At 38.9% G+C, this 13,106-nt stretch overlaps 1 protein-coding gene across 2 annotated transcripts in view; it reads right to left on the bottom strand.

Moving 5' to 3' along the window:
* Frk (fyn related Src family tyrosine kinase) overlaps window positions 1-12,881 on the bottom strand; it is a 101,005-nt gene extending 88,124 nt beyond the window's left edge. The window contains exons 1-2 of one of the 2 annotated variants that reach the window (XM_052751368.1): window positions 12,649-12,881; window positions 11,896-12,526 (exon numbers count right to left, since the gene is read on the bottom strand). In XM_052751368.1, coding sequence (XP_052607328.1) covers window positions 11,896-12,260 — 365 coding nt within the window. In that variant the 5' untranslated portion in view covers window positions 12,261-12,526; window positions 12,649-12,881. Of the gene's footprint in view, window positions 1-11,895 lie in introns of both variants that reach the window. The other variant, XM_052751367.1, reaches the window with a different exon arrangement.
* Window positions 12,882-13,106: the final 225 nt, after the last annotated feature.

The following is a 13,106-nucleotide window of genomic DNA, read 5'->3' as shown; positions in this document are numbered from 1 at the left end:
GCCATTACCTCTTTCTCTCTTGTTCCCTTGGCCTTTCTTTAGCAACTAACCCAAAACCTTCTGTTTACATTCTATTAACTTGTTTTGAGAAAGATGCCTTTGGTTTTCATCTACTTCTGAGAGTTCATTGTTTACTTTGGTGGCTCTTCTTCCTGTATTAATTACATTGGGTTCATAAAAACTATTTAGTTAGCTCCTAAACTGAAGGTTAGTTACTTAGGATGGGCTCCACTCATCTTAAACGGGCTTAATCATGGGTCTTCCATCAGCTAACAAGACAGGTTGACCAGAGGGAGCTCTTGAAAGTTTTTCACCCTCCTGCAGATTGGCTGGTAAGTTGATACCTGTAGAACTCTAAGAACAGCAAGCAAATGCCAACTTACAAACTCTTAAGTCTCTACCCCTGCCACATTCGCTACTATCCCATTGAGCAAAACAAGTCAGCTCATCCTGATTGAGGTAGTTGCCAGAGAGGCAGGAGGTTGCTTAAGAGTGTGGACATATAATACACAACCCAAAAGGGCAGTTTACCAAAATTTATACATCACTCTTCCTCAGCTGACTACAGAGGTTTCTAACGACTTGGTCTTTTCCTCCGTTCTGTTTCTTGGGCTTTTACTGTCTGGTCCTTACCATACTTATAAAGGCTAGAGCACTCCACGACTTTTAAATTTCTGTGACACTGTAACTTCTCCATGTGAATGATTTCTCCAGGATCCATTTTCACAGAACTAACTTGTCCCTCTGACTGGACCTTTCTGTTTCTATATTTCTTCTAGATATTTCCATTGAGATATTGTACTTTGCCTTAAAAGTTGATGTGTCAAAGAAGGAGAGAGTGATATAATTGTGTCTCAATCAAAAACATGTTTTTATAAACAGAAAAAAATGCTGTACCCAAAACTGATGTATGAAATTAATATTTCATTTAATGTTTCACCTGTTTTTAAATGACAGTTTTATTCCAGTCCCTTTCTCTTTTTCGTCATCTAATTTAGTTCCACCTCCACTATTCACCAGATAAGACAACTCTAGAATGTATTTAATTTTAGTTTCAATTTTCCAGCCCTAAAAACAGTGATATGAAAACTTGCCAGACAGAGCTATCATGTAAGAATTAAATTGGTTTCATACGTGCTTAGTACTTTGAAGATACACAAAAGAAAACATTCATATTGCCCTCAAGTCCTATATTAAGCCACGGGACTGCTCACCTCTCTAGTCTTCTGTTTTAATCAGACCTAGAAATCAAAATTAAGTCCTAATAAAATCCTGCTGAACAGTTTACTTAGCTTTATCCTCCACATTTATAAATGGTTACAATGAAACACCCACCTCATGAGGATGTTCTAAGATAAATGACAATACAAGCTAAGTTATATGTATTTGGGGAAGGACAAGGATAACCCTTCTTAAATGACAGTTACTATAACTTCTTGCTCTACTAACAATAAATACAAAATTATAGGGAAAACCGATTACCAATCCTTTTAAAAAAGAATTCCTTCTAGAAAGAAGATTGTGTAAGTTGAGCCTTGAAAGAAAGTCTGATTTTCTCCAAATAAAGACTGTACCTGTTCACCCATGTATTGCTCTCTTCATTCACATATTAAACAATTATTTTTTCAAATGTGCATAACATGACAGTTTGTGCTATTCCTATGGCATAAGTCATCATCTATCTATCCCAGGAAACTTAAAAGAAGTTCCTACATTCAGAAGCTAACCCAGCACTTAAGGCTAAGTCTTGGTGTTCCCTATTAAACATAAACAGTTTCATAGGCCATCAACATCAGTCATGATCACTTTGTGATCATGATAGATCACAAAAAAATCAAGGGCCGGGCAGTGGTGGCGCATGCCTTTAATCCCAGCACTCGGGAGGCAGAGCCAGGCGGATCTCTGTGAGTTCGAGGCCAGCCTGGCCTACCAAGTAAGTTCCAGGAAAGGCGCAAAGCTACACAGAGAAACCCTGTCTTGAAAAACCAAAAAACAAACAAACAAACAAAAAAATTAAGATCAAATTACTATATTACTGTATTTGTTTATACATTGTTTAATGACAAAAACAACCAAAGACCCATCTATCTTGGCTCACTTGGGTGACTCCTGCTTCTTTGCCAATTGTGTCTTCTGTCTCTAACTAGTCTTGCCTCCTCAAGGTTTACTGATGCTCAAATACATGTGCATCGCTACTTCCTGGTAGAATTCAAACCAGAGCTAAGTCTCTCTTCCTTAAACCCAGAGCTACACTTTCAAACAAAGTAGTCTTTTCTAATGCTCTATTTCTGAGATGATCCTATGTTCTCTGTGCTATGTTCTTTCTCTACAAACCACTATAACTGTGCTACTAGAGGGCTTTTGCTAAAGAACGTTGGCATAACATTCTCTACATATTCTTCTGACTTCCTAAGACTAGAAAATTCTCTGAAGAAGCACTGTCTCAATAATATTGACAGTACCCATGATAGAAACTTTTAATACAATGTTTGTTGAGTTCCCTAGAAATTGTTTCCTTCAATGATCAGAAGTGGTGCAGAGACTGAGGAGAAAGAATTCTAATCACACCATTCAGAATTACCAAAGCTCCCCCGGTCCCCAGAAACACTTCCTGAGCAGCAGTGGAGGAAAAAAGTAGTGTTGGTCTCATAGCATAACATGTCAGTATATTATAATTAATACTCAGATATGTGAGATCAGAATATCATTACAATGATCTGGTATCTGTCAATAACACTCCTCTGTCAGAAGAACCATACAAGATTCCTATAAACAATTCAAATCAAGCTGCCAATGACCTATGCAACATTTGTGCTAGAGGAAATATTTTTCAATAAGATTCTAAATTCCTTTCAAATTACTATGCACGTGATGTTCAGAAGTTCCTAGTAATTGCATTTCTTGAATTATTCTTTTCATTTTACCCTCAAAAAGGCAGAGAACTCATGAAAAATTCTCATTAAAATTTTTCCAAAACTTGAAGGCTTTATAAACCATCCTATGAATTATAAAAATACATATAAACATTAAAGACTTTGACATGCTAATTAACTCAATTTTTAAATAGAAAAACATCTAACTGAAAAATATCAGTAGAAAAAGCATGACATAACAGAAAATCTAATGCAAGGGTAGTATCTGAATTGAGCTAAATAAGCAATAAGGTGGGTAATAGAGATCACATGATCTATATTTGCATCTATGCATTTTAGCAAAATTCTGATGGTCCATTAATCTTCAAAGAAACAGCCACATAAACTAATACTAAAGTTGCAGGCTTTGGGAAAATAGCTTTAAGGAGCCCTGAAACGCCATTAAAGCTGCTATTAATCTGCATAACTACCTTCCCCGGAGAAAGCAGCTCAATGTTTTCAGTGCTAAGAAGTGCTAAGGACCCCATTAAAAATGGAAATCGGAGAGAATGCTGTAGAGAATGTAGCAGTTAATTAGCAAGGAAATTAGCAAAAAAAAGATAGAATTATTTTGTTTGGTAATGTTTAGAATGTAATAGTGAAACTCTATTAATATCCACTCCAGTCAACTTTTAGCATGTATAAGCTGAAAATATTTCATAAACATACTAATTTGAAATTATATATGTTGACCATAAAAACTGAAATTACAAGTCTGGCCCACAGCATTAATTTTGTAAATTGGGTTTTGGTTTGCTTCCCATCTTTAAGGTCTGCCCAGTAATTCCTTTACTTTGAATAAAATAACTAGGGGATAGTTTAGAGTATATGTATGTGACTTTTAGATACTATCTCCATGAGAATTATCATTTTTTCTGGCTTCATATTCATTCTATGTTATGAAAAATATTCTATCAGTCCTGAGGGTAGAGTACAGCAATTTATTGTTTTGGAGGTTTGAGATTATGGTACTGTGACTGTAAATCTAACAAAACATTAAGGTATGAACAGCTCACAGAGATGATGCATAATGGTTAATACCCTTAATATAGATCCCCTAACAGGTTAAAAAGAAGGTAACTTAGACAGTTCGCTCCGTTAGCTGCTCTTTAAAAACATCTGAGGATTACAATAGTGATGCACTGAATTATTCATTTACCCAGGTAGTCTTATTACACATATGCTAAGCTCAGAGGAGAGGCATGATAATAGCTTTCCTTTTGACCACCCATGTCCCCTGTTCTGCAGAAAACAAAGTTTCCACAATGACAAAGGATGCTAAAACCGATAAGCAGAAATTCTTAATGTAGTCTAGAAGCTAGGGTGGGACTGAAGAGGAAGAGGCAAACTAAGTTCCACCACATCGCGTAACAAAGAGGAAGGGGCATTATGGAAAGGCGAAATGGAATAGTCTGTCTGAAGACCAAACCTACAGGTGAGGGACAGTACTGAACTGTCTAAGACAGAAAGGTCCCCAGTGTAGGACTCCAGCTACAGAGAAAGTTTATTATGAACCTAGATTAAAATAGTGCTATCCTATACTATAGAAGTGGAAAAGAAGTTGCCAAGTAAATAATACGTAACATTTATTAAACCCTTGCAGTGGAGAGGTTCTATACACTGAATCTTTTTGGACAGTATCATATCAGAGAATGAATCTTGAAGAACAGGTGTCATAATAGTTTGCTCAAGGTTACACAGGTGAGTGATGGCAGCCATATTGAAACCCAGATGCTGTGTCATGAAGCATACAAGAGTGTAGGTGAAAAAGAACAACCAGTATCATATTTCCATTAAAAATCTACTCCATCAGTGCTTGAGCCTCACTCAGATATTTGCTGAAAGAACCAAGTCTGTCTCTAAAATTAATGTATAATAGAGATTATTACTGTAATATTGGAAGTTAGATGACCCAAAAGGAATGTTTTTCGTCAGTTAAGGCAAATTATTGTTTTCTTTTTCTTTTCTTGGCAGTCACAAGACAAATCAAAAAACATGGGAAAAGTTAGTTCTTACCTTACTGTGCACAAAGTTGTGTATGAGTGACATGTTTACCTTTAATTTGTTAAAAAAAAAAAAAAAAGCAAGAAAGAAAGAAACATCAAGATCCCAAGATACATCAACAAAAGCAATCTAAACTCTGAAATGAACTCATCTTGACAAAAACAAGCTACCTGGGGGTCCACTAAACTATTGCTATCAAAAAGCAAATTCAGTCAAATTAAAATTTAGGTTCTAAGCTTTAACTATCCACTTTAGTAGTTTATGATTTATCTCATTCACATAGAATCTTCCATTGTTTGTAATTTGTTAAAAATCTGAATAAAACCTTGGGGTTGGGGATTTAGTTCAGTGGTAGAGTGCTTGCCTAGCAAGCACAAGGCCCTGGGTTTGGTCCTCAGCTCCGGAAAAAAAAAAAAGAAAAAAAAAATCTGAAAAAAACCAATACTTTCTTTAAAGAGAAAATCGTCATGAATGAAATACTGTAAGTGACTTTTCCAATGTATTTTTAACTTCATTATTTTTTGTAGAGAAGATAACTCTCAACTCATCTTAGTGACTCCAAACCATGATTCATCAATGCTCCTCAAAAGTATAATGAGATGTATGGAATCAAGTCTTTCCCCTATTAATTATTTAAGACCCTATCAACTCAATTTTTAACTGTGATTTCAATGTAGTTTAATCGGTACCACTCCTACTTATTTCATTATATCTTTGTGGTCCTTTTTTTTTTTAATTTGAAGGTTCCTAAACAAGAGTATTTCTCATAGTTTTGGATACTTAGCCATCCTTCCAATACAGTTGAAACTAGTAGTTGATCATCATTTTCTGTAAAGTGGTGGCAATTATATAAACACGTATTCTATAAAATAATATAGATATGTTTATATTCTATGAAATAATATACTGAATATAAACAGTTTCATGCATGTAAACATAGTACAGTGCTAACATGAAAAATGACATTAAAACTGAGATAAATTTTGATGAGTTCATTCCTTCAGCAACACATTTGCCATACTCTTGATTCAAACCACAGCAAGAAGCAGATAATAACAATTCATAGAGGAGGAAGAGTGTGAATCTACAGGTAACACAGTCATCTAGTGATATCTATTCCCAATTGACTTCATGGTATCTGATTTGAACTGTTAGTCCTACACACATTCTTATCTTTGACTGAGCAAATACACTTTATTTCATAGACAACTATATGTATATTTAAGATGTATTCAAATTTTGTGGATATAAACCCCCTTTTAGTTGATTTCTGGAATTATAATATTTAAATATGCTTTATCTTGGGGAAGAACTACACATCCATTATTTTCATCTCAACACACATACATTCAATATTCCTTGAGAGTAAGCACAAAGGGAAAGAAATCGCCCACATGAAAAATGATAGTATGATTGCCTGGCTGCCCATGGGGATTTTCTAATGACTTGACTACTCAGTAGAGGTGAAGTCTATTATGCCAGCATGGTTTACAAACATTTTGAAGTCTCTTTCTTCATTCATTTATTAATGAACTTTTTATTTTGAAACTACATTGCTTATCTTCAACTAACGTAATTTTCAAAAGTTGGCTTCATATCCCAGCTGAGAAAATGACTGACACCTAGGTTAAAAAATGACTGACATCACTGAGTGCATTTTCTATTGATAATTATTAAATTCAATAATATTTGATTCATCAAACAGTAAAGCTTCACTCTGTTCTAAAATGACAGAATGAGACTATTTCTGAAAATATCCATTTTATTTCCCCAGGCTACTATCTTCAAGCCAGACAATGGCAATGGCCTTAGATTATATAATATTTTAAAAGAACTCTCATTTAACACTTTAAAAAGATTGCAAGTAGAAACGTATATTCTAAAAGGACAGGAAAAAGTTCCATTATTTTCATACTTCAAAACATTCTGATATTTTTATCCTGTAAGCATCGATTACCAATAATCAAAAATTACAAGTACTGGGGCTGGAGAGATGACTCTGAGTTAAGAGCACTCACTGCTCTTCCAGAGGGCCAGGGTTCCATCCCCAGCACCCACATAGCAGCTCACAACCCTCTGCAACTCCAGCTCCAGAGGATCCAATGCCCTCTTCTGACCTACAAAGACACCAGGCATGCTCATGGTGCACTTGCATACAATGCAGGCAAAACACTCATACACGTTAAAAATGAATTAATAAATATTAGAAAGCTACAGACACTGATTCTTGCTGTCTTTTTCAAGGTAGACTCTAAAATAGTATTTAGACAACAAAAGAAAGGTAAGGAGGAAGAAGAAAAAGGGAGAGAGGGAGGGAAGAATCTACCTTTAAGAAGGAGGGAGGGAAGGAGGGAGGGAAGAATCTACCTTTAAGAGGGAGGGAGGGAGGGAGGAAGGGAGAGAGGGAGGGAGGGAGGGAGGGAAGGAAGAATCCACCTTTAAGAAGGAGGGAAGTAGAGGAGAGGGCAAAGTTTCCCACACAATGTTTTGCTTTTTGTCCAGGTGATCACAAGACATTCAGGACTTTCCTGTACAGGTGCTTCCCTAGCACTCCTATGCACTAAAGTAAGCTACCATCAAACTTAGGGGGCAGAGAGAAACTTCATGCCCTTTGTAGTTGGCCTCATAAGTGCTGAGACACTTAAGAACATAAAGCCAAGTTATATACCTAACAAAGCAAATCCCGATTCTCCTAACTTTGCTGAGTCCTTCTCCTAATGCAGTGGATGGTCACAGAACATAGCAGTTGAATCTTAAGTAAGAACACACACACAAATGTGAGACAAAAGGATAGGTTTTAATTTTAAAAAATGACACAGAAGTTACTGTGAGGATTTGATGTTTCTGTTTTGTTGCTGTTGACTTTGTTGTTGGCAGCGCCGATGGGACCCGGGGCCTTGTAAGCATGAAGATCTGAGTTGCATCCCCAGAACCTTTGTGAAAAATGGTAGCATGCACTGTAACCTGAGCTCTTGGGAGGCAGAGCAGGCAGCTCCCTGGCACTTAGCGGACAACTAGCCTAGCCTATTTGCTGAATTCCAAATCAGTGAAAGATCTGACTTACATACAAAGTGTACAGTAGCTGAGGAACAGGGAAGTTGTCCTCTGGCCCCCACATGCAAATGTAGACTTGCACACAACATGCACACAACATGCAGACCGGAAAAGAAAACATGTTGTTCAGGTCATAGTTTTGTAGACTCCAGACCAAGACCAAGTTGACCCCAGCGCTGTGGACTTCAGATATAACAAAACAGTACAAGTGGAGGCATAGTAGAAAAAAAAACGCTCACCTGAGAGAGCAAAGAGAGGGGGAGAGTGAGGTCCCACAGTCTTGGAGGACACAGTCCCAGTGACCTAAGGACCTTCTAGTTGTCCCCACCTGGGGACCAAGCCTTTAGTACATCATAACCAGTATATTAGCTGTCTTTAAAAACACCAAATAATATTCTCTAAAGGAGCTCTGAGTAACAAGACCTTAAGCATAAAGTTTTTGGTGGATTCTGGATTGAAAGTGTTGAAGAAAAGCACTCAGCTAGAAGAGGATCTAGGAATGAATTCAAATTGAAGATAATCTGAGCATAAGGGTTCTTCACAGAAACAGAATTCTTTAAGAACTGGGTAATTGTCAATGTAAGATACTCAGGGAACTTAGAGCATGCCCAAGGGTAGTAATAATCTATTAGGACAGCGGTTCATTTTAACCATAGTGTGGTTCTTGTAAGATCTCTACTTCCAGGTATCAAAGAAGTTGAGGGTAGATTTCAATAAACTAAAACCTTCTATGGATTTGCCCTTGTAGTAATAACTGTAGAAGTACTTACATTGTTTCCCTACTAATGTAAGTCAAGATAAAGACATAAACAGATAAGCACTACTATATGTTGAACTAAATAATTAGAAATTAGATGACTCCTCTTTCATTGGCTTCCCATTGCCTACTCTTGTCCCTTCAATGAATGCGGGCAACAGTCTCTATTCAGTTCTACTTACTTAACTCAATTAACCACAGTAATTTTTACAGTGTTCAAAAGGAAAACTGGATTATGGACTGAAAAATCTCAATGAAAATATTTAAATTTGTCTATGATTCCTTTGATAATAAAGCACTGTATGAGTCTCTAAAACATCCTCACTCTGAAAACTGGGAAGTTAAAATCACTTCTGGTGGTGGGATGGAAGGACTTTTGGCAACCTGTGGAATTCAGCCAAGTGGTGGCAAGAAACCAGGTGTCTAGGTGACTCTTCTCTGTGTGCCTAGAAAGAAACAAGTATCCTGTCCTGGCAAAGGCAGACATCCTCTTTCTACTGACGAGGGTATAGGGAAGCACACTATGGAGACCTGAGTTGGCAATGATGGTAGCACAGTTGACCACCAACTCCAAGAGGAAAAGTCTGGAGTTAGGTGGAAAGTAAAAGAGAGTGTTCTTGACTACAGACCATCCCTGTGAAGTGAAATATGACCACAATACTTTAGCTGCTTTGTTTTGTATTCATAGGCAGATACTCTAAATTAGTCCAGACACTGTCCAGCCTTTTAACCAGGGTATATTCACCTTGGGATAGCTCATCTTCTTTCAGTACGCTAGCCAGCAGCATTTGTATAAGAATAAATGTAGCTAATGTAACACATGAAAAAAAGGTTAAGAGTTTTCATTCACACATAGTCATGAAATAAAAGAGTCTAGGCAACCCCAGAGACCTTAAGGAGAAATCAGAGTCCCTAAACTGCAATGAGTCAGATATATTTAAACACTAGTATACCACAAATTCAAGGCACTAAATATTAACATTGAAGTGTTTGTTCTGATGATGTTACACTGAATATAAAATATGCATAATGTTTGACGCAGAAACCAAGTAGTAAGAAACACATGTAACCAAGCATTTGGTGGATGAGAAAAACATACATTTTTTTTCTGTTTAGGAGTGCCTCAGATATTACTCACTTTCATGAGAAATTAGGTGAGAGAAAATCTAGGAAGCTCTAGATCACAGAAAATAAGGGTTTATTCAGGTCTTTCTTTTTTTATTTTTCTTGAAGCAAGGTTCTTAGGCTGGCCTTGTATTGGCTGTGTAACTCAGACTGGCCTCAAACATGTAGCAATCCTCCTGCCTCAGGCTCCTGAGTTGCACCAGCTAGGGCATCTTCTCATTGATAACTTATCAATTCTGCCCACCCAAAGTCTAAGTCAGTTAATATCTAGTTAAGCATAAATTATAGCCTTCTTAATTTTAAAGGTTCTTGATGTTGGGAAAAAAATCTCAAAAGTCACCAAACTGTCCTTCCTTTGAAAATACTAAGTTTGTAAATCAGTGGCAGTGGCCCATGGCTGTCCTTGTCATACTGTTTCCTGAGACAGTAAGAGATGTGCAGCTCACAAAGAAAAAAAACTATGGAGGAAAGGGAGCAAAAATGATCAAATTAAACAATATGTAATTCTAAAGAATTAACAAAGATCACATTAAAATAATAATAAAAGCAAGCAATCAGAAAGAAAATCCCTAGATAAGAATATGAGAGGATTCCCAGTCATCTCCCGTGTAAGGAACCCTTCTTTACAATGAACCCGTTCCCTGAATTAGATTTCATTGGAACTCATCGCCAACATTGAATCTCCTCAACTTGCTTTCTAATCCCCCAGGTCCTATAAATCCATTGTCAAGATTACACTTTATCCACTTCCTAATCAAACGGCACTAGCACACCCACAACTATGCCTGCTGTTTGAATGGATGAATAAACTCATAAATTTGTCCTCTTTCATGCCATTACAAACCGTAGCGATTATTCAAATACTAGGGTGAATTCTCTCTCTCTCTCTCTCTCTCTCTCTCTCTCTCTCTCTCTCTCTCTCTCTCTCTCTCTCTCTCTCTTTACCTCTGGAAATATTTATTTTGGCTCATGGCTTCTGAATGTTTTCATCTATCATGGGAAAGCAGGTACAGTGACTAAGTTCAGTGTGGAAAGAACATGTGACTGACAAGTCATATTACGGTGGAGCAGTAAACACAGAGTCAGATGGAGAGTAAAGGCTGGGTACACCCTTCAAAGGCATGTCCCTGATGATGGACTTCCATCACCTAGGCACAACCTCTGAAAGCTTCCACCGACTTCAATAGCAGCGCCACCTGCTGGAGAAAAAGACTCAAAACCGGAGCCTATGAGGGATATTTCAGATTCAGACCATAAATGGTGGTAGTCAGGCTTATTCAACAACCTGTTGTAATCCATCTTTACAAGGGTAGATAATTGTTTAACCACCGCAATCAGAGACAGGTAACTGGAACTAGGTCTGCTCATCATCAGGCCCCCCGATTAAGTAGTTTCTCCAGGATGAAATAGTTCTGAAGAAATATTTCCATGACTTTTCTTTTTAAAATCTGCTGTCGATATATACCTGGCTAGTTTTTAATCCTAACAACCAGGAGCTATCATAATATGAATAGTGCACCTCAGGATCCAGGAATTCCAAGAGAGTTCTCCCTGTTACGATTTCACCAGAAGAACTAATACTGTGTAGGTGTGTCCTGGACTGTGTAAATCAGCCCACGTATGAGCGCTCCAGATTGGAAATGGCTGCGGTTAGCTGGAAGGTCTGTAGCATGAGTCAGGAATGCTTGGAAAGTTAACACCAAACAAAAAGCCTCAAATTTTAGATTTAACAGCAGGTTTAGGGGAGACTATGGTTCCCCATAAATGAAAATACAGTTCTATGTAAAGTGAGGCAGAGGGAGAGTATTAAATGGACCGGAGGTGTGCACACTGTAATCAAAGTCATTTGAACAGTGATCACCTGCCCGGTTCTCTCTCACTTTTCTAGAAAAAAAAAAAAGCATGTTTCAATTAGTGGCTTCTGACCAGTGCTCCCACACACTGAGCCCATCTGCGGGTGAAGGGCAGTGGGTAAGTAGAAGGTAGGGCTCAGTATCCAGCCCCCAGTGATTCGAGAAACAAAATGTGGTCTGTGCTACTCACGGCTCTGCCTGGAGACTCCGGTCCTCTGCCACGTAATTGGAAGGAATGTAGCCCTGCAGCTGCTGACCCAAGCCGGTTCCCTTCTTCTCCAAATGTCTGGCCAACCACCAGCCCTCATGCGAAGTGTCCAAGACTTGGAGTTTGTCGCCTGCACGGAAGCTCAGGTCCTCTGCAGTACGTGCTTGGTAATCAAACAGAGCCACAAAGTAGTGGCCAGGGCTTCTCTCCGGCTCCTGTGACCTCGGAGCCTCTGGGGGACAGCAGGCCCCCGGATTCTCAATCACCACTGACTTGTCGGCCTCTTGGGACCAGCAGGGGAGAAGAGGCTGCATGTATGCCCAGAGTCTCACACAGACGCTGCCCATGGTGCCCTGGCTGGGAGTAGGGGAGAGGTTGTCCCTCTCCCCACAGGCTGTACAGATCCACTGTCTTCCTCCACCAAGCAGCTTCCAGATCAGCTCCAACTCACCATACTGTGCAGAGGGGCTAGAGTCCCGCTTCGAATCTCTCCGGCAGATCTGGGCTTGGCCAAGACAGACTCACAGCTGGCTTTCTGTTTGTAGCTGCTGCCCTGGGGCAAAATCAAGCGGGGACTGAACAGGAGGTCCAGTGGGAAGGTATTTCTTCCTGACTGCTTAGGCACCAAAGATAAATAAAATAAATGGGGGGTTTATTTAAGCAGCCATCTGAGAACAAAGAACAGCCACCGCTCCCTCTGTCCCAAGAAAAAGTTAGTAAGAGACTGATACTAACTCCGGGCAAAAGCTCCCGACCTGGCCTGCTCCAGCGGCTCTCACCCTGCTTCCAGCCAACAGCTGCACTGGCCCTGCTCTCCCCCGAGCTTTCCTTTTTGCTAATGAATAACCAGGCCGTGCAGGTTATCGCCTTTAACATCCTGAGCTGGACAGACTGTAATAATTCCTCCTTACTTCCTGGTTTCTTTTTTGTCTGATCTAAAAGGAACTCCCAGGCCAGCTTTTACCCCTCCCTCCTCCCACACCTAGGATAGACCAGCCCCCTTACCAGGGAGCCAGACTCTTAAAGCAGCCGAAAAGCCAAACTCTAGAGAAACACGCTAGCACAGAGAGCTCCCTGTCTTAACTATATCCCCTCCGCAGAATGAAGGGCAGAGATTTATTTCCCCACAAATATGTGCAGGATTGTTTTGATACTGGTAGAGAAAATTTTTTAAAAAAAGAGAAAACTGGGCA

This window comes from Peromyscus californicus, unplaced genomic scaffold (genome assembly GCF_007827085.1).
Source record: "Peromyscus californicus insignis strain IS unplaced genomic scaffold, ASM782708v3 Scaffold_22__1_contigs__length_63687245, whole genome shotgun sequence".
NCBI lineage: Eukaryota > Metazoa > Chordata > Mammalia > Rodentia > Cricetidae > Peromyscus > Peromyscus californicus.
The sequence above is the reverse complement of the archived record's forward strand: the minus strand, read 5'-3'. Positions and strand labels throughout refer to the sequence as shown.